Below are 25,444 nucleotides of genomic sequence, written 5' to 3'. Positions count from 1 at the left end.
AACCCTACGGAGAGATTACTTTGCTTTTTGTCGAAGGAACCGGACGTGGTGAAATGCTAACTTACTTCCGGGTTTTAGGACGCGTCACTCTATTGGACTCCTTTTGTTAACTTCCTGAACATAGCGACGTCACCTTGGAACACGTGTGTTACGATTGGCTAGTGAAAGGCTTAGGGCCGGGACATCTCTCATGCGGCTTTCACACCAGCGCTTTTCAGTTTATAGCTCCGATCGGGAGCTTTTCTGGTTCAGCTCCGGTTTCCCTTTTCAGCTCCCGCTCTGTTCACACCGCCCACTGGCGCTCCAGAGCTGCCCTTGCTGCGTCATGACGTCACCGTTTACATCGCTGATTTGCTCCCCAACGGCAGCCATTACGGCGCTCACAACAACAACAACAACAACAACAGCGTCGGGTCGATGATCGTGTTGCTTTTAATCACACGAAGTCAGAATAAATTGAATAACGACTTCTCCAACCTTATACTTTTCTCCAGAGTGCCGTGGTTCATTGTTTATTAATGTGTTTCTGCAGCATTTACCGACCGCTGCAGTGCTGCTCTTCCACGGAGTGTATTCTCCCGTTAGCTCCCGGTTAGCTCACACTGCAGCGGCCGCTCTAAAGCATTCACTGTCCGACTCACACAAGCAGCTGATGCATATCCCCAGTTCCCCTTAGCCTCAGTGAATGTGTGTCAGTCTGAATTGACACTGTTTGGTATCACAACGCTGTTATGAAAGTTTCTCTGGTATAAAACGGGTGATGTTGGCATAGCAACCGAAGCTAAACTGACTACTTGCATCCGATAGCTGCAATAATACAAAACAACACGTCTGCCTCTCTCCACAATGATCGATAACAGCGAACGGATGGTCAAAGTAAGGCACAAATAAACAGAATCACACGAAGCCTGGTTAGTGTTGCCTGACTTTATAAAGTGTGTTTATAGGCACTAGGCCTACTGCATAACAGTCGACCCATGTTCAGGGGAGGTGGGTTTAGTTTCATGCACGCCTCGACGTAACGGCCCGTCCACACAGCGGCGTGCGTTGAAAGCTTCACCATTCACTTTGAATGGGGTGACGTCACTTTTAGCCGAAATGCATCGTGGGAAGCGACGCGGAGCGTAGCTGGCGTGGCTCGCTGCAAAAGTTGAGCAATGTTCAACTTTTGAAGCCTCTGCAGAAGCGTCAGCCAATCGAATCATATGCCAGTACAAGCTCTAGCCAATCAAACCGCTGCTTGTGTGTCAGCGGCGGGAGATTCATGTGATTGGTTGTTGGTCGAGTTTCAGACACGCCCGCCGGCAAACGTCAGCGCACGCCGCTGTGTGGACGGGCCGTAAGAGAGCCGTTAGCTCCAAAGCTCTTGCCTCTGGACTGACAATCTTTTGGAGCTGGAAATGAAGCGGATTCCGGAGCTAAGAGCCGGCGCCGCTGCGGTGTGAACAGGAAAACCTGGCGCTTTTCAGGCTCTAGCTCCGAGCCGGAGCTGAAAAGGCGCTGGTGTGAAAGGGGCATGAGCAGTTGACCAATCACAACAGAGCCAGCCAGCTAACCAATCGGAGCAGACTGGGCTCTGGTTTCAGACAGAGGGTGAAAAGAGGTGCTGCAGCACAGGCAGTATGAGAGAAACGAAGAGCTGTTTGAACATTGAAGCAGGAGAGGCACTACATACAATGTGAATGTTTTACAGATCAGAAATGCTATCTGGAGAGAAACTCTGAATGGCGCGACTGCAATTAAAATGTGCTCAAAGATTCAGTTTAATATTGTGATGTCTAACGCTTGCCATCATTGCAGCTGAGTAAAAAACAGACTGACGGTCTTTAAAAGCTGCCGGTGTGAAACCAATCCGGATGCTGCGGCTGACAGATTGTCCCCCTTGATAACTGGTAGTTGCGAGTGTGCTGTGTGCGTGTTCATTAACTGTGGTTATCATTGCTATAGGTGACCACGCGAGGGGAAGCCCACCTGGAGCTCAACGCCTTCAGGAGAAAACACGACTGCGCTCTGGTGATATCGGGGGACTCGCTTGAGGTAAAACTCCTCGCACTGACTTATCTCTCTTTATGAAACTGACATGGTTTCTGTGTGACGCCTGATAAGATCGCTGCCACCGAAGCATCTCCGGAAGTGGTGTTTGTGGTTAGAGTCGCACTCTGTAGGAACTGTGTAACTGTAAGTCGAGGTGAGACCCACAGCTGGGATCGGTTATATGCGGTGGCCTGATCTGGTTGTTTTTCTTGCAGGTCTGTCTAAAATACTACGAGTACGAGTTCATGGAGCTTGCGTGTCAGTGTCCCGCTGTGGTTTGCTGCCGATGCACCCCCACCCAGAAGGCTCAGATAGTGCGTCTGCTGCAGGAGCGCACGGGGAAGCTCACCTGCGCCGTAGGTGAGTCGGTAAAAGAAACTGTCCCAAAAGCTTTCGATGAGGGGATACATTTCAATTTGACATTTTACAACCCTTCGCCACATCCTCCTCTAAACATCTGCATCTGTTGCAGCCCCGAACTCACACTCCCCGTTTGAGCTTTGATTAAATGCCATTATTAAACAAAGCTGATTTTAAATGTGCTTTATTGTATATAATTCATTCATTTATGATGATGACACCTTTGGCTGGGTCTCAACATATACAACCTTTATTGCTTTGAATACATATATTATTTCAAGATAATATAAATGACCACAGAATGATTTGCACTGAACATGTTAGGAAACCAAATACAAGTAATTCAAAATAATTAAAATGACAATTCAAAAAATCGTAGATTCCTAGAAACTCGTAACCTAAGACTTAATTAATTATTGCACTTTCACATGAACAGCTGTGCGATGCGTCACCGTGCAACACAGCTCACTGAATCAGTCGTTGCATACGTTATTTTATTGGAAAGATAATATTGTCTTTTTAAGCCTCATCAATGGCTGTTTTTCGTACTCATTATCCGTTAAACCCCAAGCTTCCTTACATTGTATTTCCCCGTCTGTCGCTGCGGTATCATCTCCCGATCTGTCCAAATGAAGGGAGTGTTTCATACTCCAACACTCGCTGATGTGAATCCTGACACCTCCATGGCTTGTGTTGCCTCTTAGGGGACGGAGGAAACGACGTCAGCATGATCCAGGAAGCGGACTGTGGCGTGGGAGTGGAGGGGAAAGTAAGACTCTGTCCATCTCGTCGCTTCACGTTGACATGCCGCTCTCACAGACTGTTTTACTTTGTGCTTCCTGTCAAGATCTCTCTCACGTTCAGAGACATGTAGAGAGACAGGCGCACAGATGATTCCTCTTTATGAGGATCCATTGTCCGAGGAGAGGAAACTAAAATGACAGGATGCCGAGTAAAAGTAAGAGTCTGTTATCAGCCTTCTACTCATGGTGGTCTCTGTGATCCCCCTGAAGACGGCTAGTTTGGACCTCAGGCACGTGTCAGCATTAGTACTACGAAGAGACATTTCTTGACCTGCTTTTTTGTAAATGTACTCATTTCCTTTCTTGCTAAGAGTTGGTTGAGAACCAATTGTTGATACCGCTCTTACATCTATCTCTAAGAGATAGAGCCAGTTAGCTTAGCTTAGCATAAAGACTGGATACGGGGACACATTTAGCCTGGTAGAAACGGTTAGAAGACTAGATCTGCCTAGCTTTAACACTTGATGTATTTTAAATGTGAAATCCGTTCAATAACCTAAAGGGTAAAAACAAAGGTTTGAGGTTATGTGCATCAATTAGTTTTCTATGAAACTGCACATTTGAAGGATTTTTATTTAAAAAAAACACTGCAAATGCATTTATGTTTACGTATTTTGTTAACATCTGGTAATGTGCAACAGATAGCAGCAAAATTAATGTTTGGGCTGCAACTCTATCTATCCATCTATCCATCTACCTACCTACCTCTCTCTCTATCTGTCCATCTACCTACCTACCTACCTACCTACCTACAGTACCTACCTACCTACCTACCTACCTACCTACAGTACCTACCTACCTACCTACCTACCTACCTACCTACCTACCTACCTACCTACCTACCTACCTACCTACAGTACCTACCTACCTACCTACCTACCTACCTACCTACCTACCTACCTACCTACCTACCTACCTACAGTACCTACCTACCTACCTATACAGTACCTACCTACCTACCTACCTACCTACCTACCTACCTACCTACCTACCTACCTACCTACCTACCTACCTACCTACCTACCTCTCTCTCCACCTACCTACCTACCTACCTACCTCTCTCTATCTATCTACCTACTTACCTCTCTATCTATCCATCCATCTACCTACCTACCTACCTACCTACCTCTCTCTATCTACCTACCTACCTACCTCTCTCTCTCTATCTATCCATCCATCTACCTACCTACCTCTCTCTCTCTATCTATCCATCCATCTACCTACCTACCTACCTCTCTCTCTCTATCTATCCATCTACCTACCTACCTACCTCTCTCTCTCTATCTATCTACCTACCTTCTTACCTCTCTCTCTATCTATCTATCCACCTACCTACCTCTCTCTCTATCTATCCATCTACCTACCTTCTTACCTCTCTCTCTATCTATCCATCTACCTACCTACCTACCTCTATCTCTATCTATCCATCTACCTACCTACCTACCTCTCTCTCTCTATCTATCTATCTACCTACCTTCTTACCTCTCTCTCTATCTATCCATCTACCTACCTACCTACCTACCTCTCTCTCTATCTATCCATCTACCTACCTACCTCTCTCTCTCTATCTATCTATCTATCCACCTACCTACCTCTCTCTCTATCTATCCATCCACCTACCTATCTACCTATCCATCTACCTACCTACCTCTCTCTATCTATCTACCTACCTTCTTACCTCTCTCTCTATCTATCCATCTACCTACCTACCTACCTACCTACCTACCTACCTACCTACCTCTCTCTCTATCTATCCATCTACCTACCTCTCTCTCTCTATCTATCTATCTATCCACCTACCTACCTCTCTCTCTATCTATCCATCCACCTACCTATCTACCTCTCTCTCTATCTATCCATCTACCTACCTACCTACCTCTCTCTATCTATCTACCTACCTTCTTACCTCTCTCTCTATCTATCCATCTACCTACCTACCTCTCTCTCTATCTATCCATCTACCTACCTCTCTCTCTCTCTCTATCTATCTATCCACCTACCTACCTCTCTCTCTATCTATCCATCCACCTACCTATCTACCTCTCTCTCTATCTATCTATCCATCTACCTACCTACCTACCTCTCTCTATCTATCTACCTACCTTCTTACCTCTCTCTCTATCTATCCATCTACCTACCTACCTACCTACCTACCTCTCTCTCTATCTATCCATCTACCTACCTCTCTCTCTCTATCTATCTATCCACCTATCTACCTCTCTCTCTATCTATCCATCTACCTACCTACCTACCTCTCTCTCCACCTACCTACCTACCTACCTACCTACCTACCCACCCACCTACCTACCTCTCTCTCCACCTACCTACCTACCTACCTACCTACCTCTCTCTCCACCTACCTACCTACCTACCTACCTACCTACCTACCTACCTACCTACCTACCTACCTACCTACCTACCTACCTACCTCTCTCTCCACCTACCTACCTACCTACCTACCTACCTACCTACCTACCTCTCTCTCCACCTACCTACCTACCTACCTACCTACCTACCTACCTACCTACCTACCTACCTACCTACCTACCTCTCTCTCCACCTACCTACCTACCTACCTACCTACCTACCTACCTACCCACCTACCTCTCTCTCCACCCACCTACCTACCTCTCTCTCCACCTATCTATCTATCTATCCATCCATCCATCTGAGTGAGAGATGCTACACTTCAGTTTTTAGCAGCTCCAGAAAGGAGGCCATGCCAACAGTGTTGTTAAGGGCAACGGTTGCAAATCATTTTTGTGACTGTTGGTTTGGAAAAAGACAAGCAATTATAATGCATCAACTTCTTTGGGACAATATTTCACTTGCATTTAGGAGAACAAAACAATATCAAGTAACTGACAAAACGATCATAAGAACATAAAAAAACCTTGTACTTAAAAAGGGATAAGTGTGTAAACATGTCCTGCCTGCAGGGATCACGTGTCCACCCTGTGCCTGTGTGCCTGTCACTGTGCTCAGACGTCTTGCAGCGCGCCCTCACTGCCCTCTGTGTGTCCCGCAGGAAGGCAAGCAGGCCTCGCTGGCCGCAGACTTCTCCGTGACTCAGTTCAAACATTTGGGCCGTCTCCTCATGGTCCACGGACGCAACAGCTACAAGAGATCGGCAGCGCTCAGCCAGTTCGTCATCCACAGGAGCCTGTGCATCAGCGCCATGCAGGTAGAGTTAGGAAACAGACTAGACTTGTGTTCATCATTCATGTTCAAATGATCCTTGTGAAGTACAAGCGTTTCAAATGTGTTGGCTCAATGGCTTTTCGTTGGCAAAACCACAACATACTCTCCAAAGTTAACAAAGCACATGATTAAAAACATCTTATTAGATATTAAATCTCAAACTTCATAATTTTACACTTTTTTTGTCTCCCCATGAATTGTACTGTCCATGTTTCAATTTAAATTAGATTAATACATTATCAAATAATGTAACTAATTCTCATCGACATCAACAATGGTTGTTTCCACACAATTATACCGATAGCAAGGATTCTTAGTCAAAACTAATGTAAGAAATTACTATAAAATAAAAAACTAATATTTAAAATAATTATGAAATAGAATAAGTAAGTAAGCAGTACAAAGTGCTTATATTGTGCAGAAATGAGCAAAATAGTCTCAAGAAAGTAAAACATTTCATAATACAGAGTATAAGGAAGGACACGAAGATGTAACAAGTTGTGTATTTATTATTATTATTTAACAAAATCTATCATCTCCAAAAGGGAAGAGATTAATTCTGCCTTTTGCTCATGTCCATCGGAGGTACCCTGAACCAAAGCAATCATAAATCGCAGTAAGATGTCTGAAAAAGAATGTAAGCTATTTCAACCTTTGGGTAAGGAATTCTAGGAACTGTTTATTTCCAGCACCTTCAAGTGTGAGGAGGGAGGGATCGGGGTGAGGCAGGGAGAGGTTACAGGGTGGAGCTGCATGATGACTCAGTAGACCCCGCAGTGCCCTTCTGAACCCCCCCTCTCTCCAACACACACACACACCCACACCATACCCAGTCCAGTTCCCATGTCCCAGGCCGACCTCAGAGGGCCGTGACTCACTGCATCGTGGACGTCTCCTCCGCATGGCTCACATCAGACCGCAGCTGTGACCCGTCAGCTGTGAGCCGCTCAGAAATGCCAACATCCATCTGGTCAAGACGACACATGTTAGAGTCAGTCAGTGACGCTTGGCTGATCGAAGGTAGTTCATCTCATGTGCGGGGTCTGGCTCATCGGTTAGTCAAAGTGTGGTTACCCTGTCATTGTTTTGTTACCGGTTCATTCTGCTTTTTCAGTTCCTCCTAATTCTTTAAACATTTGGAAAAGGGACGCCCCCGATGTGTTCGATTATACTCTGTTGTGCCATTTGAGTATTGATATGTCCGGCAGCAGACTGACTTTCACCTTCCTTCTCTTCCGGTCTCCCTAGGCGGTCTTCTCCTCTGTTTTCTACTTTGCTTCAGTGCCTCTCTATCAAGGATTCCTGATTATCGGGTGAGAAAGGAAGTCTGTGAGGCAGTGATTTATTATTAAATCGTTGGCTCCCATGTCTCCCTGGCTCTTCCTCGTGATAAAGCACTGTTGAAATGCGAGAAGGGGGAAATATGATGTTTGTGCGACTTGTCGGGGAATATCCCTCACACAATGTTGTGTCTCCTTCAGCTACTCCACCATCTACACCATGTTCCCCGTCTTCTCCCTGGTGTTGGACAAAGACGTCAAGTCAGAGGTGGCCATGTTGTACCCCGAGTTATACAAAGATCTCTTAAAGGTATTCTAGACATGCAAACAGACGGACGGCCACAATGCAGCCAAACACAACATAACAAAATATATGTAAAAGGCAAATGATGATGTTTAATATTCTATTCCTCCCACAGGGCCGACCACTATCTTTCAAGACCTTTCTAACATGGGTACTAATAAGTATCTATCAAGGTAAGGGAGAGTTGAGTTCAGCCTGCTGATAATCACAGTCACTAAAAACTTGTCACAATATTTTCGTATTCGGTGAAAAGGTTTAAAAGTTGGTGTTCTTCACATGTCCCAACCCCATGAGGACAATGGGACATGTGCTTGGGAAAAGAATATTGATAAATGGCTACATCTTCACCGAGGCAATATTCAGAGAGAAAGGTTGTTTTTGAATTGATTCCATGAACTGATTGGAGGGTTTAGGAAACACAAAACTCTTCTGATAGCTGTGTGTTGCCTTTTGTAGCATCATTTTGATTCTGCAGTATTGTATTTTATTCATACTTCCCTCACCAGGGCGTACGCAGGAACCCTGAGGTCAAATGTAATCCCTTTTTAAGACCTTTTTTCAGACCCTTTCCACACATCTTAAGACCTCATCGCCACTTGGAGTTCTAACCGGTTACCTTGGCGACACCCTTTACCTCACATTGACTATCTACAGTATTGATTGTCCTTCCTCCTTATCTTCCAACCATTTGGACGCAGACTTGCATTTCCCCATAACGATGTTGCTTAGCAACCGGCGTAAACGGGCCTTCGCGCTATCAAGCAGTGAGCGCGCGATGTCCTGTTCAGATGACGTCAAATCCAACGGGATGCCATCAATAAACTCCACAGAATCACACATTACATGTCACTTGTTAGACACTTTTATCCAAAGCGACTGACATTCATTCAATATTGTGGGCAATCCCCACAGGAACAATTTGGGGTGAAGTGTCTTGTCCAAGGACACAGTTGACTGCAGCGGGATTCGAACCACTGCCCCCGTGGTACGAAGATCAGCGCACTAACCACTGAGCCACAACCTCCACACACCGACGCCATGATTACATTCAGGCAGACGGTAGAACACAACCTCTTTGGACCATTTATATACTTATTGAAAACAAGCTACAAAATGTAACACCTTGGAAAATGCCGTTTAATACTTTTTAATAGCCTTAACTTTCACTAAATTGATTTTATCAACTTTTAAGACCCCGTGGACACTGTATAGTCAATGTGAGGTAAAGTGTGTCGCCAAGGTAATCGGTTAGAACTCCAAGTGGCGATGAGGTCTTAAGATGTGTGGAAAGGGTCTTAAAAGGTCTTACATGTGACCTCAGGATCCCTGCGTATGCCCTGCTGCAGCACGTCGGTCTCATCTTCAGCCTGTCCCCCGTTTCCTCTCCACAGGGAGCATCATCATGTACGGAGCGCTGCTGCTCTTCGACTCTGAGTTCCTGCACATCGTCTCCATCTCCTTCACCTCTCTGATCCTGACGGAGCTGCTGATGGTGGCGCTCACCATCCAGACGTGGCACTGGCTCATGATCGTGGGCGAGCTCCTCAGCTTGTCCTGCTACATCGCCTCGCTCGTCTTCCTGCCCAGCCTCATAGGTGAGAGAGCACTCGCACATGAACTGCTACTTCCCTCGCACAGAAGGTAGTGGGGGGGTTTTATCGAGAAGAGAAACAAATAGCATTCATGTTATTGTGCTTTTGCCGACCTTGAAATGGTGCGTCAGCAGTAAGGTGGACATGCCTACTCGCATCACGCCTCTGGTGCAGTTAGTGGTGCCATGCTGGATATGAGGAAGGTTAAAGGTGCATTGACAAAGTGTGTTTGAGTGTGGACCGAGCTCAGGCATGCCGTCGTATCAAACAGGAAGTGCCAACAGTGCTGTCAGCTTCCTCTGAACCCACCACTGTGTTTATCTCTTTACCTAGGAAACTAGGAAATTACAAACATAAAACCCTAGAAACACTCTTCTAGCAATTAGACGACTGAAACATAAACAACCTTTAAAGCAGATTGTTGTTGGGGTGCCATTATGAGACCCGTGACATATCCGATACCCTGACCAGGAGCTTCCCAAACCTTTATTTTCAGCTTTATGTGAGGCGTGGAGTTTTATTCTCAGCGTTCAATGTCCACCACTGAGCATCATGACTGGCATGTGGTCAAGAGAACCCTTTCTGGACACTTTTCCTCCCTCCTTGAAGTCAGACAGGAATAGAATGTAAAGGTTATTTTCTGTCGTGCGTGTGGTCGTTTTTTACGCAACTTAATTGCACAAAAAAAGTAAAAACTGTATAGGTTGAGTTTTCTGTCTCGTGCCTTCAACAATTGTTTCTTCGTTTCAACATCAGATTCACTGTTTACTCACTTTTAACCCGCTGTATGCCAGAGCTTTTGAAGCGATTTGGGGAAATAATCGTATTGCGATTTTTCTGACAGATATTACGATTCGATTTGCGATATTTGTTTTTAAGCGACCCAACGGACGTTTATTGTAAAATGCGGCCATATCTCCGGCTAGGAAGGTTGCATCAACGTGCTCCCGTCTCTAGCACCCTCACAGCCCGAGATACGGGTGAAAGAACTAAACTTACACTTAAGTTTCAGATTCACCCTGTGATAGAAAGATGTGATGGAGCGTCACTAACCTGACTCAGACGCTTTGTTTCACCAAAGCATCTAAAGCTCCATTGGAAGCCATTTGGAAAGGGCAGGCACTTTCAAAAAGACTTGCCAGGTGATTGGATCAATCTGTCTATCACCTTCTATCATGGGCCACTTCTGATTGGTTAACAATGGCTGGTACATGTGGAGCTCAGCACTTCTGATTGGTGTGGATGACTGACACACAAGAAGAACAAACAAAAAATAATAATAAAATATTTGATAATTGCATCATTTCAAATTTCGATTTAAAACCGATTAATCGTTCAGCCCAGTGTATAGTTGAAAGAAAGGCATGGAGATGAGATGTAATGGTGAGGTGAAACAGAAAGGTGATGCCGGTGTTGATATCAGGAAACAGGACATTTGATATTGTAGTTAAGACACTCATTTGCCGTTAATTTGTGTCAACGTCCTTTTTCTTACTCCGTTATATCTGATAAAAAACACAAGAATGAGTTTAATGAGGCATGCTTTTAATGGTTCCCATTATCCAAAATGTTAAAGGGGACCTATCATGCAAAATGCACTTTTTGATGTCTTTTATACATAAATAAAACCCTCTCTCTTTTCCTCCGTACCCAAATCTTTTAAAAACGGGGGTACAACGAGCGGATACAGATTTGCTGCCGATATGACGTCAAATCGGCAGCGGACCCACAGAAAGTTGCTATCAGAAACAATGCCTGACGTGTTTTGGACGTAATCTTGTCTTTGTTTACATTAGCAAGCCTCGCTAACACTCAGAGCTAACCTGTACTGGAGAGCACATGTGTTTTAAAAAGCAGGAAATAAAAAAGGAACTCATCTTGTGATAAACCGGCAAGAGAAAAAGCATTTGAGCTCCATGCTGTTTCAGACATAATCCTTGATGTGGTTTAGAACAGGATGGCGTTTTATCACAGCAGAATTTAACTTTATCTCCGGTAGAATTATGATCAGGCATTAGCTCCGCCTCCTCTTTTTTTTTTTAAGCTAAGGACCCAAGATCCGCGTTTCTCTAACAGGGCTGCAAAAGAGGGGTATGAGCAGTAGGCATGGCTACAATGGGGGATCTGTTTGGTATTTTAAGCAGACAACTTCACAGACATGTTTGGTATAGGTTTGGCCCTACAATATATGTTTCCAATATAGCATGATAGGTCCACTTTAACAAATACATGATAACATGGAGAACTTTTCCCTATCAACATTATCATTTTACGTTACAGCGCCCAAACTATGAGAACTATAGGCATGATTATCCTATGATTTACTAAAATGTACATGCCTTGAAGAAATAAGTAGATCTTAGCTGCAGATTTGATTATACTGTTCAGTGTTTCCTCAAGGATGGAGTCATAGCAGCGGTGCCAAGGCACGTGGGCCCAGCATAATGTGAGCGCGGAGCGCGTGGAATTTTTTAGTGTGTGCGAAGTGCGCCCCGCCAATTTGTTTCTATGTGTCAGCACAAGAAAGGCTCTTGAGGCCTAGTACCAGGGCCGGTTCTAGACAATTTGCTGCCCTAGGCGAGATTTTATATAAAAAGAATAAATGAAAAATCTCTACAAAAGACAAATACACTACAAAAACAGAAACGTATTGACATAGGTCATATACGTCAAAATGGCTTCAAATGTATTCAGTATTGTATGAGCTTGTTTTAATTGGGGGGTGGACGTCATATCCTCTAGGGGGGTCCGGGGGTTATGCCCCCCGGGAAGATTTTTTTGAACATTTTAAAGTAAAATGGTTCAATCTGGTGCACTTTGAGCACACAATTACTAGAGACCTGATCTAGGGGGTACAACTCTAAAACACCCATATGAAAAAGATCGGTTTACATTTTAATAATCAAATAAGTATGTGAACATAACCACTAACCTACCATAGCCAATAACAAATAAATGTAACTTATTTTATTTTTGTTGTTCATTCATATCTTATTTTACCTAGTTAACATTTATTTATTTATGCATATTTTTGTATCTCTCCAACTTTAAGTTAAAGTTAAGTTAAAGTTAAAGCCTTTTATTGTCACTATACACAAAGTATAACGAGATGCAGAGTGCAACTCTGTCCCGGTGTGCAAAAAATATACAAACAAATACATAACACCAAAAAACACAGCAATAGGACATACAATCATACGGGGGAATAAATAGTTAAAAATATTGACATAAAAAAACGATATTTTTGGATTACTGTCCTATAGTATACATTGGAATGATTTCAAACCTGTTTTTATTTATCCTAATAATTATAAAGGAGTGCCTTGGAAATATGTGATTACATAATTTGTAAACACATATTTGTTTGAGACCCACTGAGAAAACTTAGACTAAAAATCTAAACACTCAGAGTCCTTTACCTCACTGAGCCTCTCAGTCTGACAGGAGAGCTCTCCTCCACCCTGGCTGTAGAAACATCTACTTGTTATATCCGTTAGCGCAGCTAGCACCAGATTCTAATAACAACAGCGCCGGTACCGGTGCGCCCTCTCTCTCGCTCGCACTTTGGCTGTGAGCTGCGGGCGCCTGATAAGCCAACATCCCCCACTTTCATCACTTACAGCGCCCATGTCAAAAAGCGGCCCTGCTAGTACATACAGTGGCAATGTCTCAAGATTTAGCAAAAATACACCTTTATTGAACAAACAGTAACACAAATACTACAAATCCACATAACAAACAATCAAAAACGAAAAATGGTCGCCATGTATTATTATTTTAATAAAAAACTGCTGTTGACTTTCAAAATAAATAAATAATGGAAAGGTTAAATTACTCTTCAATGTCTGGTTGTAGAATCCTGCTCTTTCTGATCTCTGCCTCTTCCTCAAAGAAGTCAACTCAAAATTCACAATGCGACCCAAAATGGATCATTTAAGAAGGCTTGAGTCGAGCTGAGCTACAGATATGATTAAACTGTCGACTTCCAAAACAAATAACATTTGAATGCCTCGTTTGAAAATCCCAAAACTCTATTTGTGATCTCTGCCCCTCCAGACATTTACTTCATCACCACGGTGTCGTTCCTGTGGAAGGTGACGGTGATCACGCTGGTGAGCTGCCTGCCTCTCTACATCCTGAAGTACCTGCGCAGACGCTTCTCCCCCCCAAACTACTCCAAGCTGACCACCTAAAGAGTGGGAGGAGCCTCACTTACTGCGGGGAAACGGAGGGGCCTGCGCTTAGACCCGGGGATCAAACACGGATTCATCCCCTTTCATCTGTCCTGAACTTCCTACTTGGAAATGAGGAAGACGGGACAGCTTTGTCAGGGGTGCTACTACGAGGGTTTTTAGGCTAAAATGCTACTTGCTGCACGTGTTAGATGCAAAGACTAATGATTCCTCTGTGTGGAGAGACTTGCAGTGAAGAGTTAGTTTGACCGACTTATTTATTCGTCCTAGAATTATGAGCATAAAAAGTGTCCTGAACAGAAATGTAAATATGTAACATAAAAATAACTAAGGCACAGAGTCAGTTCAGTAAAGTGTGCACATCCTGTTTATTTAAAAATATCAGAAATCATATCAAAGGGAAGTAACTGGAAAGTTGGACGTCTCCCCTGTTTCTGTGTACGTGTCATTTGGCCGGGAAACTAACTCTTTTCCATTTCCATCCAAAATAGTCGAACCGCATTTATTGTTAGACACTGAAACTGACGTAGCATTCTCACTCAGGACCTGATTCACACTCTCCTCAACACTGATTTCTCATTATATGATACAAAAAAAGCGACTAGACTTTGCATACAACACAGGCCTGTGAGTTAGTGTTTATTTGTCTATGCGTCAGCGCGACACAGCCGGAGGTGGTGCGGTCGTTTCTTTTAGCATGACCCGTGATGTTAAATCTGTCTGTGTGTTCGGACCCCGGGATGTTGGTGTGTGTGTGTGTGGAGCGCGGTGAGAGCAACCACAGAGGAGAGGCCCTTATGTGCAGCTCCCGTCAGGCGGTGTGTGTGTGCGCGTGTGTGTGTATGTGTGTACGTGTGTGCAGCCTTTGAAGTGGTGGGCCACACTTTAACTTTGCATGATGACTCACTGTACCGGTGACCTCCTGAAGCCATAACTGAAAACACCCGGTGACCGCCCCCCCCCCACCCCCACCCCTCACTGCTACTAACCTCCACAGTTCAGCTGTGAAAGAAAAAAGGGATCGAATCACCTCTCCTCAGTTAAAACAACTCGAGTGTTAATAAGTATTACTACTGCACAGTGGGAGAGAAAACGATACGATACACACTCCTCATATTTCATTTCAATGGTGGTTTGAGTGAAGAGATACTGTAAATAATCAGCAACTAACAGAAAACCATGAGTACGATGTCACTTGAATTACTTTCAAAATGATTTAGATTGAGCTGTAAAAAAAAGTCCGATGAATTTGAAAGTGTCGAACAGTGCCATGAATAATCCGTCTGTAAAATGTTCAACAAAAGTTTTATCTCTGATTTCAGCGAGCTGTTTGCACAGACTTTTCTTTTGTACTACTGATTATATTTTTATGTTGGCAAAACAAAAATGAAGCTAAAAGGATTTGGTTGCTTGTAAATAACAATAATAGTTTTTTTTAATGTATTAACATGTTTTATTTAAAGGGTGTTGATTGCACTAAAATGAGCAGAATGTTTGTGTCAATGTTGTGATGATTAATAATAAATCATGTTTTCTTTACTTCTGCCATTTCTTTTGTCGTCTCTGTGACCATTTGAACAGTTTCCGAGTGTGACGGCCCCAGAGCCTGTGTGCAGTGTGTTTCAGGTCTTCCGGTGGGTGGACCTGAGGAGGCCAATCAGCGCGATCGCGGACACCTGGCCGGAGCCGAGGTGCTGTTAAGCCCGGCTGCCCGGAGTCACGGGGCCCCGGACTCTCTCCAAGCCGGCCGCAGGAGGAGTAACACGGCGATCCTCTCCCCTCGTCCACCCATATTGTACTCTATACTGAACAACCGCAATACATGTGCAGTGGTTTTTGGAAACTCGTGTACTTCTGGTCATCTTTCTGTTGTGGCCTACGAGCCGGGCATAACACCGAACAACTTAAAGAATAAGGATGGTTTGAGTTTATATTTGTTATGGTGTCAACAAAAATCAGGAGTATGCAATGTTCTTTTAAATATGTTTTGATGTTCTCTCAGTGCCATGCCTATTAATGAAAGAAGAATGGAGCTGACGGACTGGTGCATTTAGGACACATGTTTGAGGAGCTACTAAGCCCCCTTTAAACACTAAGTAGATCCTTAAATAGATGGGAAATGTCGTTTTTACAGAACCAGGAGAAAAGATTGCATCGTTTGGGGACTACTTTCAGCGGCGGATTCATCCAAAATTGGAGTAAATGTATGTGGGATTGACTCAGCAGTGTCTGTGTGTACGTGTTAAAGAAAGAACGGCGTGTATCTTTTTAGTTTCGATAGTTTGTGTACAAATATGCAGTTTTGTTAACAGGTGCAATACTTCTCAGTATGATCACATGGTTTTATGGGATTTGTATTATGAGATTGTTTTGGGCACTTAGACGTCATTTGGTAAAGCACATAGCCACAACATGTAATAATATGGCTAAATAACCTTTCCGCAAATTATAAAATACTTTAATATAACTTAAAATGTCTTTGTGGCCTAAGGTCAAGTCAAATTAAAAAGTGAGGTTGCTCTGTGGCCTTAAAAAAAGCTGCTAAAGTAGAACGTAAAGACTAAATCAGTTTCAATGCACTTACTCCCCTTTTCCCATGGCATTACACGTAACTGGAAACTGCATTTGGACTGAGAGACTGATCCACAGTTTGTATGTAGAAACAATTAGCGTTGTTGTGGCAGAGCTCCTCTGCAGCCCAGCTTCTGATGAGGTGTGATTTACACAGCACACTGAGAGGGCTGGGTGTTCGGCCCGGAGTCGCCAGAGGAGGGAGTCCCTGAGGCCGGAGCTGTGTTTCCACTCCTCTCACACACACATCATAATGTCAGACAGACTAAACCTTTATCTCTTAATATAATTATAAAGTCATATATAGTATGAGACATCACTCCACAGGAAACATTCCTATCTTTCCCTTTAATGTCATTTCCGTGCCTAGTAGAAGTTGTGCTTTTTGAAGAATGTTTGCCATAAGCATATAAGTACAACATACAATAGTTAAAGGGCCCATGTCATGCTTTTCCGGTTATTGCCCGTCCCCTTGTGTGTTATGAAGGTTTGTATGCATGTAAACGGTCTGCAGAGTCAAAACCCTCAAAGTACACCCTGTAGCGAGTAAAACTCCCCAAAACGCCTCGTTGGAGATACGGCATTGTCCATTGTTTACTTCCTGGGTACTGTGTCGTAGGAATGGCCAGTAGCCGGATTGGCCGCAAATGGGCCAATCCGTGGAGCCGTTACGTTACGTCCGCGAAGCCGTTAGTTAAGCCCCCGCCGATTGGTCCAAATTGACCAATCCACGGACTTCCTCACACACTCAGTGCAGGCAGCTCAGCTGATTTCTCCTCCTGGCTGCAGGCTGATAACAGACGGTTGGGATCGCGGCGAAATTCTCTCTGCAGACCCATTCTCACAGCGTTTATCAACCTTTTTCTTTCTCAATATCAAGCCACACTTATTGTTTTTACTTCGGCTGTGACTTTGTGTGTGCTCAGGGTGAGTTTGGCTGTGTTTCGCTAAACAAGGAAATCACACCTCCACGGAGCTCAGCGCGATTCACAACGTCCCGACCAATCGGAGCACACTGGGCTCACAGGGGGGGGGGGGAGAGCTGCAACGAGCCGTTTAGTGGAGAGAGGGAATACTGCTGAATACACATACTTTACAGAGATGCTGAGAAACCAATGTGAGTTTGGAAAAATGCACAGTATAAATCTATTTTAGTAGACCTCAACAATGGAATTATGATCAGTGGAAATGGCCATGACATGGGACCTTTAAAGTGTAATAATCTCCTGTTCACAAATGTTCACATACAAATTATTAAAAAATCTAATTAACACAAACGTATGTGACTTCATTACAAATTAACCATCACTCAACTCCACAGAAAAACTTAATATGGTATTCTACGGTGGCCAACAGGGGCAAACACATTACTACGGCCCAGAACACTAACGTGACACGTGCTGCAGTTTAAAAAACAAGGCAAAAATAAAAATCACCAATGTGCCAAAACACATGCAACTTCACCAACTTCACAAAAAAGCCCAGCATTTAGTAAAAGCGATGCAACACAAAACGCTGCAAGAAGTTTAAAACACAAATGGCAACGGGGGGGGGGGCACTAAAAAGTGACGCACACAGCTGGGACCGGAGCACCTGTCGACGTGTATTTGAAATGACTATAGGTTTGCTAGCTACAGTAACCAATCATGTTTCATCAAGTTAGTGAACATTTTCCTTCATTTTGTGTTTCGGCACATTTGTGTGTTTTCGGCCATTGTAGCACGTTTGCACCTGTCGACCCTCGTACATGTCCACACAGTTTCAAATGGTACTTTTTGAAGTTGTGCTATAAGAATAGGAAGTAAAAAATAAAATGGTTTGAATGTAACATTAAACAAAATAAGGAATCAAAAAGCAAAAGGTAGGTGACTTCAATAAATGTTAATAAATCACTTAAAGTTCTAACCAAATACAAACCTTTTTTTTTATTATTTACTTATTTTCTTAAGGAGCTTTATTAATTATCCTTGCACGTTATACAAATATTAAAGTTTACTTTCATTTCAGCTCAGAGATGGTTTTAGTTGGACTAAATCCTCAGTCGTAAAACATTTCCCCTTTTTTTCCACTTGCAGCCAAGCACCTCAGGACTGCATGTTCAAATTAAATCTCCAGCGTAAGTCCAAGTTTTTTTTTCTTGTTCCATTGCCCACATGCGTAAGTTATACCATTAAAAGAAACCATTTAACTTAATCAGTCCCATGAAAAGTGAAATTCCACTCCAGAGTCAACAGCGATAACCTTAACATCCGCGCTCTGCTTTCCTCTCGCTGCCAAATCCACAATCAAATCAGAGTTAGTTTTGAAATTTAATTTGCGTTTTACAAGGTTTGAATTTTCAGCCCTTTAACAAAACAGCTGTTATGAAACAAAACCAGGCTAATTATCACAAGGTCGGTGCATTTTATCTTTGGCACTTCGAGACAGGGATTAGTTTCCAGCCTGGAAACTTCTTACACGCTGCTCCCAGTGGAACAGAAGAGAAAAGAGAGACGTCCATGAACGAGCCGCAGAGTAAACCACAAACTGTCACACAGGCCTGACTGGAGCACTTAATAGAAATGGTGGAAGAAGTTTACTTAAAGAAGATTTTAAGTAACATTGTAACATGTTCAGGTTCATATCAGTATTTAGTGTCTCTACTGGGACATGTCTCCATGCTTTAATGTTCAGAAAGCTCTTTATTTTTCTCATACTGCCTGTGCTGCAGCCCCTCTTTTCACCCTCCGTCTGAAACCAGAGCCCAGTCTGCTCTGATTGGTTAGCTGGCCCAGTCTGTTGTGATTGGTCAACTACTTAGAGATGTCCCGCCCCTTAGCCTATCACGTACAATGTGTTTGAGCGCTAGACAATAGAAGTGTTACATAGTGACGTCACTTTGTTGCAGAACTTAACAAAGGAGTCCAATGGCGGTGTTTCAGGCAGGGGGGGGGGGGGGGGGGGGGGGGGGGTGTGAGGAAGAGAAAAGTCCTTTGAGATTTTAACCTTTGCAGACCATTTAAATGCATAAATAACACACAACAGGAAAGGGAAAACCCCCAAAAGCATTATGGGGCCTCTTTAACATTGGCACTAGTGGATAGATTTAAGAAGAAAAAGTCTGTTTTAAAGGATTTGAAGCCCTTAACTCAGGAATTAATTTGTTTTAAGGATAAATTAATAAAATGTGGTTTTGTTTTATAATTTTAATAAATGTTAGACTGTCGGTGCTGCTGACAGGATTGTTCAGTCGGGCAGTGCTGGCATGTCGTTGTGCAATAAGGAATCGTATTTCCTTCCTGCCACAACTTGAGATCCATGGAAAACATTTTCCTTCTTTTTCCGATTTGTATAAATGAACTAATATGTTCCATCAACATGGAAACTGCATACATCCTCGCTGGGTGGAAACGCCTCGTTATGAAACCGGACCCTGATCGATACTCTAATGTGTGTTTAGAAATAATTCACTGGATCCAGTGGAAAAGTGGCGGACGACTACCTCATGGATTTTTCCTATTGAGCAGTATAAAATCCCATGAATCAAAAATAACCCCCCCTCGTCGACACTTTTTGATGTCTTGTCCAGCTTTCCAATTCCATCCTACAATATATCATAACTTCAATGTCTCTCTGTATCGTTTATCGGCAGAAAATGGATGCACAGAAGTCAATATTCTGTAGTCAAAACAAAGCCTAAAGAGAAAAGCCTCACTCTTCCCATAACAAGTGAATGCATCTCAGCTTTAACGATCACAATTCATCATTTTTGCTGCAGCAGTTCAAATAATATCTTTAATCCGGTCATTCTTGGAGTGATTTGGGTGGTTTCGGGAGAATTAAGTGGTGTCATCAGAAAAAGCGGCAGAGGAAACACATCTGCAGTTCTTCTTTAACAGTCATGGGTGCTAAGACAAATCAAAGCATTCCTGACTCGCAGAGCTATAAATAGATCGGGTGGAGGGTGTGTGTTCATGCTTTGAGATGTTTCTGTGTGGAGCAGAAATCCAGTGTTTACACAGAGCCATAACAGGGTGTAGTAAACAATTCAGGTTCATATTTGTGTCGGGTGTCTCTACGGTGACGTGTCTCCATGCTGTAATGTTCAAAAAGCTCTTTATTTCTCTCATACTGCCTGTGCTGCAGCACCTCTTTTCACCCTCTGTCTGAAACCAGAGCCCAGTCTGCTCTGATTGGTTAGCTGGCCGGCTCTGTTGTGATTGGTCAACCGCTTAGAGGTATCCTGACCCTTAGCCTATCGCGTACAATGTGTTGGAGCGCCAAACAATAGAAGCCGAGTGCTACATAGTGATGTCACTATGATCAGGAAGTAAACAAAGAGTCCAATGGAGGTGTTTCAGGCGGGGAGTGTGTGGGAGAGAAACACAGGGATTTTAGCCTTTGTAGACCATTTACATGCACTAAAACCTATAGAACACGCACCAGGAAAGGAAATTCCCAAAAAGCATAATAGGGTCCCTTTAAAAAACATTGTATGCAGTCTAATTATGAAAATATGTTTGACCCCAATTGGTTGTGACAGAGTGGAAAGCTGTCCAGGATTGCCCTGCTGTTCCCCCAGAGCATGCTGGGATATCACCCAGCCACCTGAGACTCTGGGATAAGCATAATAGAAAATGTATGCATGCTTTAATCCAAATGTTGTCACAATTTACACACAAAAAAACCTGAGAGCAGATCAGAGACCCAAAGGGAGGACACAGTCCACGCTTGCCCCCTGAACCTCCTCGGAGTCATTTCCATGAGGTTGCGATGAGACACGATACAATGAACCCTTTCCATATCAAAGTTCCACTGCTCGGATGTAAAAGCTCCATCACACCGTTACTCTGGGAAATGTGAAGCAGGGCTCTAACGCAGACGAGCCTACCTTAATGAGCTGTTTAACAGTGATGGAAAATACTGCATGAACTTGGAAAAAGTGTGCTCCGAGCGAAAGAAGAAGAAGACGGAAGTGCAAACTCGGCCGTCTGGACACGGGGCGGTTTTCCCTTCTGGAGCGGGTGCCGTGTTCATTTACCCATTCATAATTTGGGTTGCATAAGAGCTCCGTAACAGTGGAGGAATTTACATCTGGGAAACAAGGCTGCCCCCAAAACCAAGGCTATGACCGCCGCAGGTCTTACAGACTCACTGCAGTCAGCTAATCCATGTCTCAATCCAAAACAGACCCTCTGATTACCCCCCCCCCCCCTCCTCCTTTCTGTAGTACACAGATTTTCCTATGAATGGCCTTCAGTCTGACATGATTGATGTAAGCATGGGATCACTCACTGAGGCTATGCACAAAGTTCGGCACATCAAATGCGATAAAGATGTTGTAAAAGATTGCTGGATGATGTGTTCTGCCAGACGTCAGGGACACAAAAAGTTTCTTTAATGACGTCAGACGAAATACTGGGCCAGATTAAAACCATTTGTATTCGTTTGAATGCCCAGAAGTATTTTTAATAGTACTAAACAAACCTTCTTTGGACCACTTTACACATTTCAACACCATGTTACAATATGTGTGTCGTCCACAGCAGCTACATCGGCAATTACACCATGTTTAAAATGAACACCTATGGGGCGGCTGTGGTTCACGAGGTACATGTCTTCCACCAATGCAGCCCTGCAGACAGTCAGGACCCCAGGTTGCTCCCTATGGCCAAAGGTGTGTGTGAGTGTGTGAATGTTAGTTTACCACCTTGTATGGCGGCCTCTGCGTCTGTATGAATGTGTGTGAATGGGTAAATGCTGACTGACTGGGGCACTGAACAAAAATATAAACGCAACACTTTTGTTTTTGCTCCCATTTTTCATGAGATGAACTCAAAGATCTAAAACATTTTCTATATACACAAAATAACCATTTCTCTCAAATATTGTTCACAAATCTGAAAACATCTGTGATGGTGAGCACTTCTCCTTTGCCGAGATAATCCATCCCACCTCACAGGTGTGGCATATCAAGATGCTGATTAGACAGCATGATTATTGCACAGGTGTGCCTTAGGCTGGCCACAATAAAAGGCCACTCTGAAACGTGCAGTTTTGCTTTATTGGGGGGGTCTGAGGGGGTCCGAAAACCAGGCAGTATCTGGTGTGAGGGGTAGGGTTAGGGGTAATGTTGTGAATCGAGTGGTGGTGGTGGGGTTATGGTATGGGCAGGCGTATGTAATGGACGACGACCACAGGCCACTCGATTCACAACATTACCCTAACCCTACCCCTCACACCAGATACTGCCTGGTTTTCGGACCCCCCCAATAAAGCAAAACTGCACGTTTCAGAGTGGCCTTTTATTGTGGCCAGCCTAAGGCACACCTGTGCACTAATCATGCTGTCTAATCAGCATCTTGATATGCCACACCTGTGAGGTGGGATGGATTATCTCCGCAAAGGAGAAGTGCTCACCATCACAGATTTTTCAGATTTGTGAACAATATTTGAGAGAAATGGTTATTTTGTGTATATAGAAAATGTTTTAGATCTTTGAGTTCATCTCGTGAAAAATGGGAGCAAAAACAAAAGTGTTGCGTTTATATCTTTGTTCAGTGTATATGTAAAGTGCTTTGAGGGTTCTCAATGACTGGAAAAGTACCGTATAAATCAGTCGATTTACCTTAGATGAATTACGAGATCTATTTTCTTATCAAGAGCTATAGCCAAATCATATTGTACAAATAGTTTATAAGGTTACAGCAGCATTGCTTAAAGTTATTTTAGCTTAAAGGTCCCCTATTATGCTGTCATTCATCAATATATTACAGGTGTCAGATATATGCAAAACATGTCTCTGAAGTGTTTGGCTCCAAACACCAAACAGATCATTGCAGCATTACCCATAATCCCCTCTGTTTCAGCCCTGTTTCCAAAGTGCTGATTCTCTGTCTGTTACTTTAGATCAAAATAAGGAGCCCCTCCCCACACCCCTCTGAGAGACATTTGGTTACAAAGAACACAATGGAGCTCTAGGAGGAGATGCAGGTGATAAGGTGGGGGGGGGGGGGGTTACCTTGGTTGCTGATTGGCTAATGGTTACACAAGACAACACCTCGTTATGACATCATCAAGTGGCCAAAATCTGATCAGCTCGTTTTCAGACAGGTTTTTATAGAAATGGATCAAAAAGAGAGAGAATCTTTGTTCCTGAAACTTTCAGAGTCTCTTTCCACAGAGGGGACACATGTTGATGTAGAAGAGACATGAAGAAGAGGGGACACATGTTGATGTAGAAGAGACATGGAGAAGAGGGGACACATGTTGATGTGGAAGAGACATGAAGAAGAGGGGACACATGTTGATGTAGAAGAGACATGGAGAATAGGGGACACATGTTGATGTGGAAGAGACATGGAGAAGAGGGGACACATGTTGATGTGGAAGAGACATGAAGAAGAGGGGACACATGTTGATGTGGAAGAGACATGAAGAAGAGGGGACACATGTTGATGGAGAAGAGACATGAAGAAGAGGGGACACATGTTGATGTAGAAGAGACATGGAGAAGAGGGGACACATGTTGATGTGGAAGAGACATGAAGAAGAGTGGACACATGTTGATGTAGAAGAGACATGAAGAAGAGGGGACACATGTTGATGTAGAAGAGACATGAAGAAGAGGGGACACATGTTGATGTGGAAGAGACATGAAGAAGAGGGGACACATGTTGATGGAGAAGAGACATGAAGAAGAGGGGACACATGTTGATGTAGAAGAGACATGGAGAAGAGGGGACACATGTTGATGTGGAAGAGACATGAAGAAGAGGGGACACATGTTGATGTAGAAGAGACATGAAGAAGAGGGGACACATGTTGATGAAGAAGAGACATGAAGAAGAGGGGACACATGTTGATGAAGAAGAGACATGAAGAAGAGGGGACACATGTTGATGTCGAAGAGACATGAAGAAGAGGGGACACATGTTGATGTAGAAGAGACATGAAGAAGAGGGGACACATGTTGATGTAGAAGAGACATGAAGAAGAGGGGACACATGTTGATGTAGAAGAGACATGAAGAAGAGGGGACACATGTTGATGTAGAAGAGACATGAACAGGTGACCTTCAAGCGACTGGATTCATCTCTATTTAGGACTTTGTGACCTTTGGGAGTTTTCTTTGAACCCTCCTGTTATTCTCACATTTACTTTACACCCTTTATCCTCTGGGGTCAATTTCACCGCAGAGGTTAAAAACTCAAGACAATGATCATATTCCACATTTTAACCAAAATGTATGTCTCTGGTTCTTTAGGTATCTTAGTTGACTACCCCAACCTCCCCCCCCCACAGACCCCATTATACATCCAGAACTCCTATTATGTAACTATCGACAAATATATAAATCACCATGGGGCGGTGGTGGTGAAGTCGATAGGCTTGGCTTGGCAACTGGAAGGTCACCAGTTCAAGTCCCGGCAAGACCAAGTGCTACCGAGGTGTCCCTGAGCAAGGCACCGTTCCCCACACTGCTCCCCGGGCGCCGTTCAAAATGGCACACTGCTCCAACACTAGGATGGGTCAAATGCAGAGAAACAATTTCCCCACAGGGATTAATAAAGTATATCAAAATCATAAAATCTCACTGATTGAAATAAAATGTTAAAGTAAGATCTTTTTGATAAAGGATCAATAACTAAAGCAGAGGGTCGTTTTTTTACAATGATACATTTGAATGAAATAGTCACCTCAATATCATCCTATACAATCAAGACAAATATGTGTAAAATATTGACATTTTTATATGTTTTAAACCACTAAAACAGCCTGTGGTCAAATTGACCCCAAGGAACACCGATGCGTACAAAGTGCGTACAGGACCGTTAAAACATATCTTTATGTTTATGTTTACCCATTAGTCCTCTAAATTAGGAGAAGTCATGAAATACTAAGCAAAAAATATAATTGTTTTAGATACGTTAAACATTGACCCCACGGATAACGGGAGGGTTGAACACCCCAAACCCTAACCTGACCTTAACTGCAGATCTCACCTATATCCCAATAAACTAATTAAAACCTGTTCAAACCTTCTTCGTGGTTTTTAGAAAGCCTCATCCATGCTATGCTGAGTAAGGGGAAATCTTAAAAGCCGGAAATTCGAAAGGTTTATCTC

At 43.4% G+C, this 25,444-nt stretch overlaps 1 protein-coding gene across 1 annotated transcript in view; it reads left to right on the top strand.

Annotated features, from left to right (window-relative positions):
- The window catches only part of LOC117449435 (probable phospholipid-transporting ATPase IIA), a 47,800-nt gene extending 32,494 nt beyond the window's left edge, over positions 1–15,306 (top strand). The window contains exons 20-28 of the mRNA XM_034087116.2: positions 1,948–2,037; positions 2,250–2,394; positions 3,099–3,163; positions 6,226–6,381; positions 7,647–7,711; positions 7,880–7,988; positions 8,098–8,155; positions 9,374–9,577; positions 13,631–15,306. Coding sequence (XP_033943007.1) covers positions 1,948–2,037; positions 2,250–2,394; positions 3,099–3,163; positions 6,226–6,381; positions 7,647–7,711; positions 7,880–7,988; positions 8,098–8,155; positions 9,374–9,577; positions 13,631–13,767 — 1,029 coding nt within the window. The 3' untranslated portion in view covers positions 13,768–15,306. The remainder of the gene's footprint in view (positions 1–1,947; positions 2,038–2,249; positions 2,395–3,098; positions 3,164–6,225; positions 6,382–7,646; positions 7,712–7,879; positions 7,989–8,097; positions 8,156–9,373; positions 9,578–13,630) is intronic.
- The last annotated feature ends 10,138 nt before the right edge of the window (positions 15,307–25,444 follow it).

The sequence above is a fragment of the Pseudochaenichthys georgianus genome, chromosome 7 (assembly GCF_902827115.2).
Source record: "Pseudochaenichthys georgianus chromosome 7, fPseGeo1.2, whole genome shotgun sequence".
NCBI classification, from domain to species: Eukaryota; Metazoa; Chordata; class Actinopteri; order Perciformes; family Channichthyidae; genus Pseudochaenichthys; species Pseudochaenichthys georgianus.
This window is presented reverse-complemented; position numbering and strand designations above follow the sequence as displayed.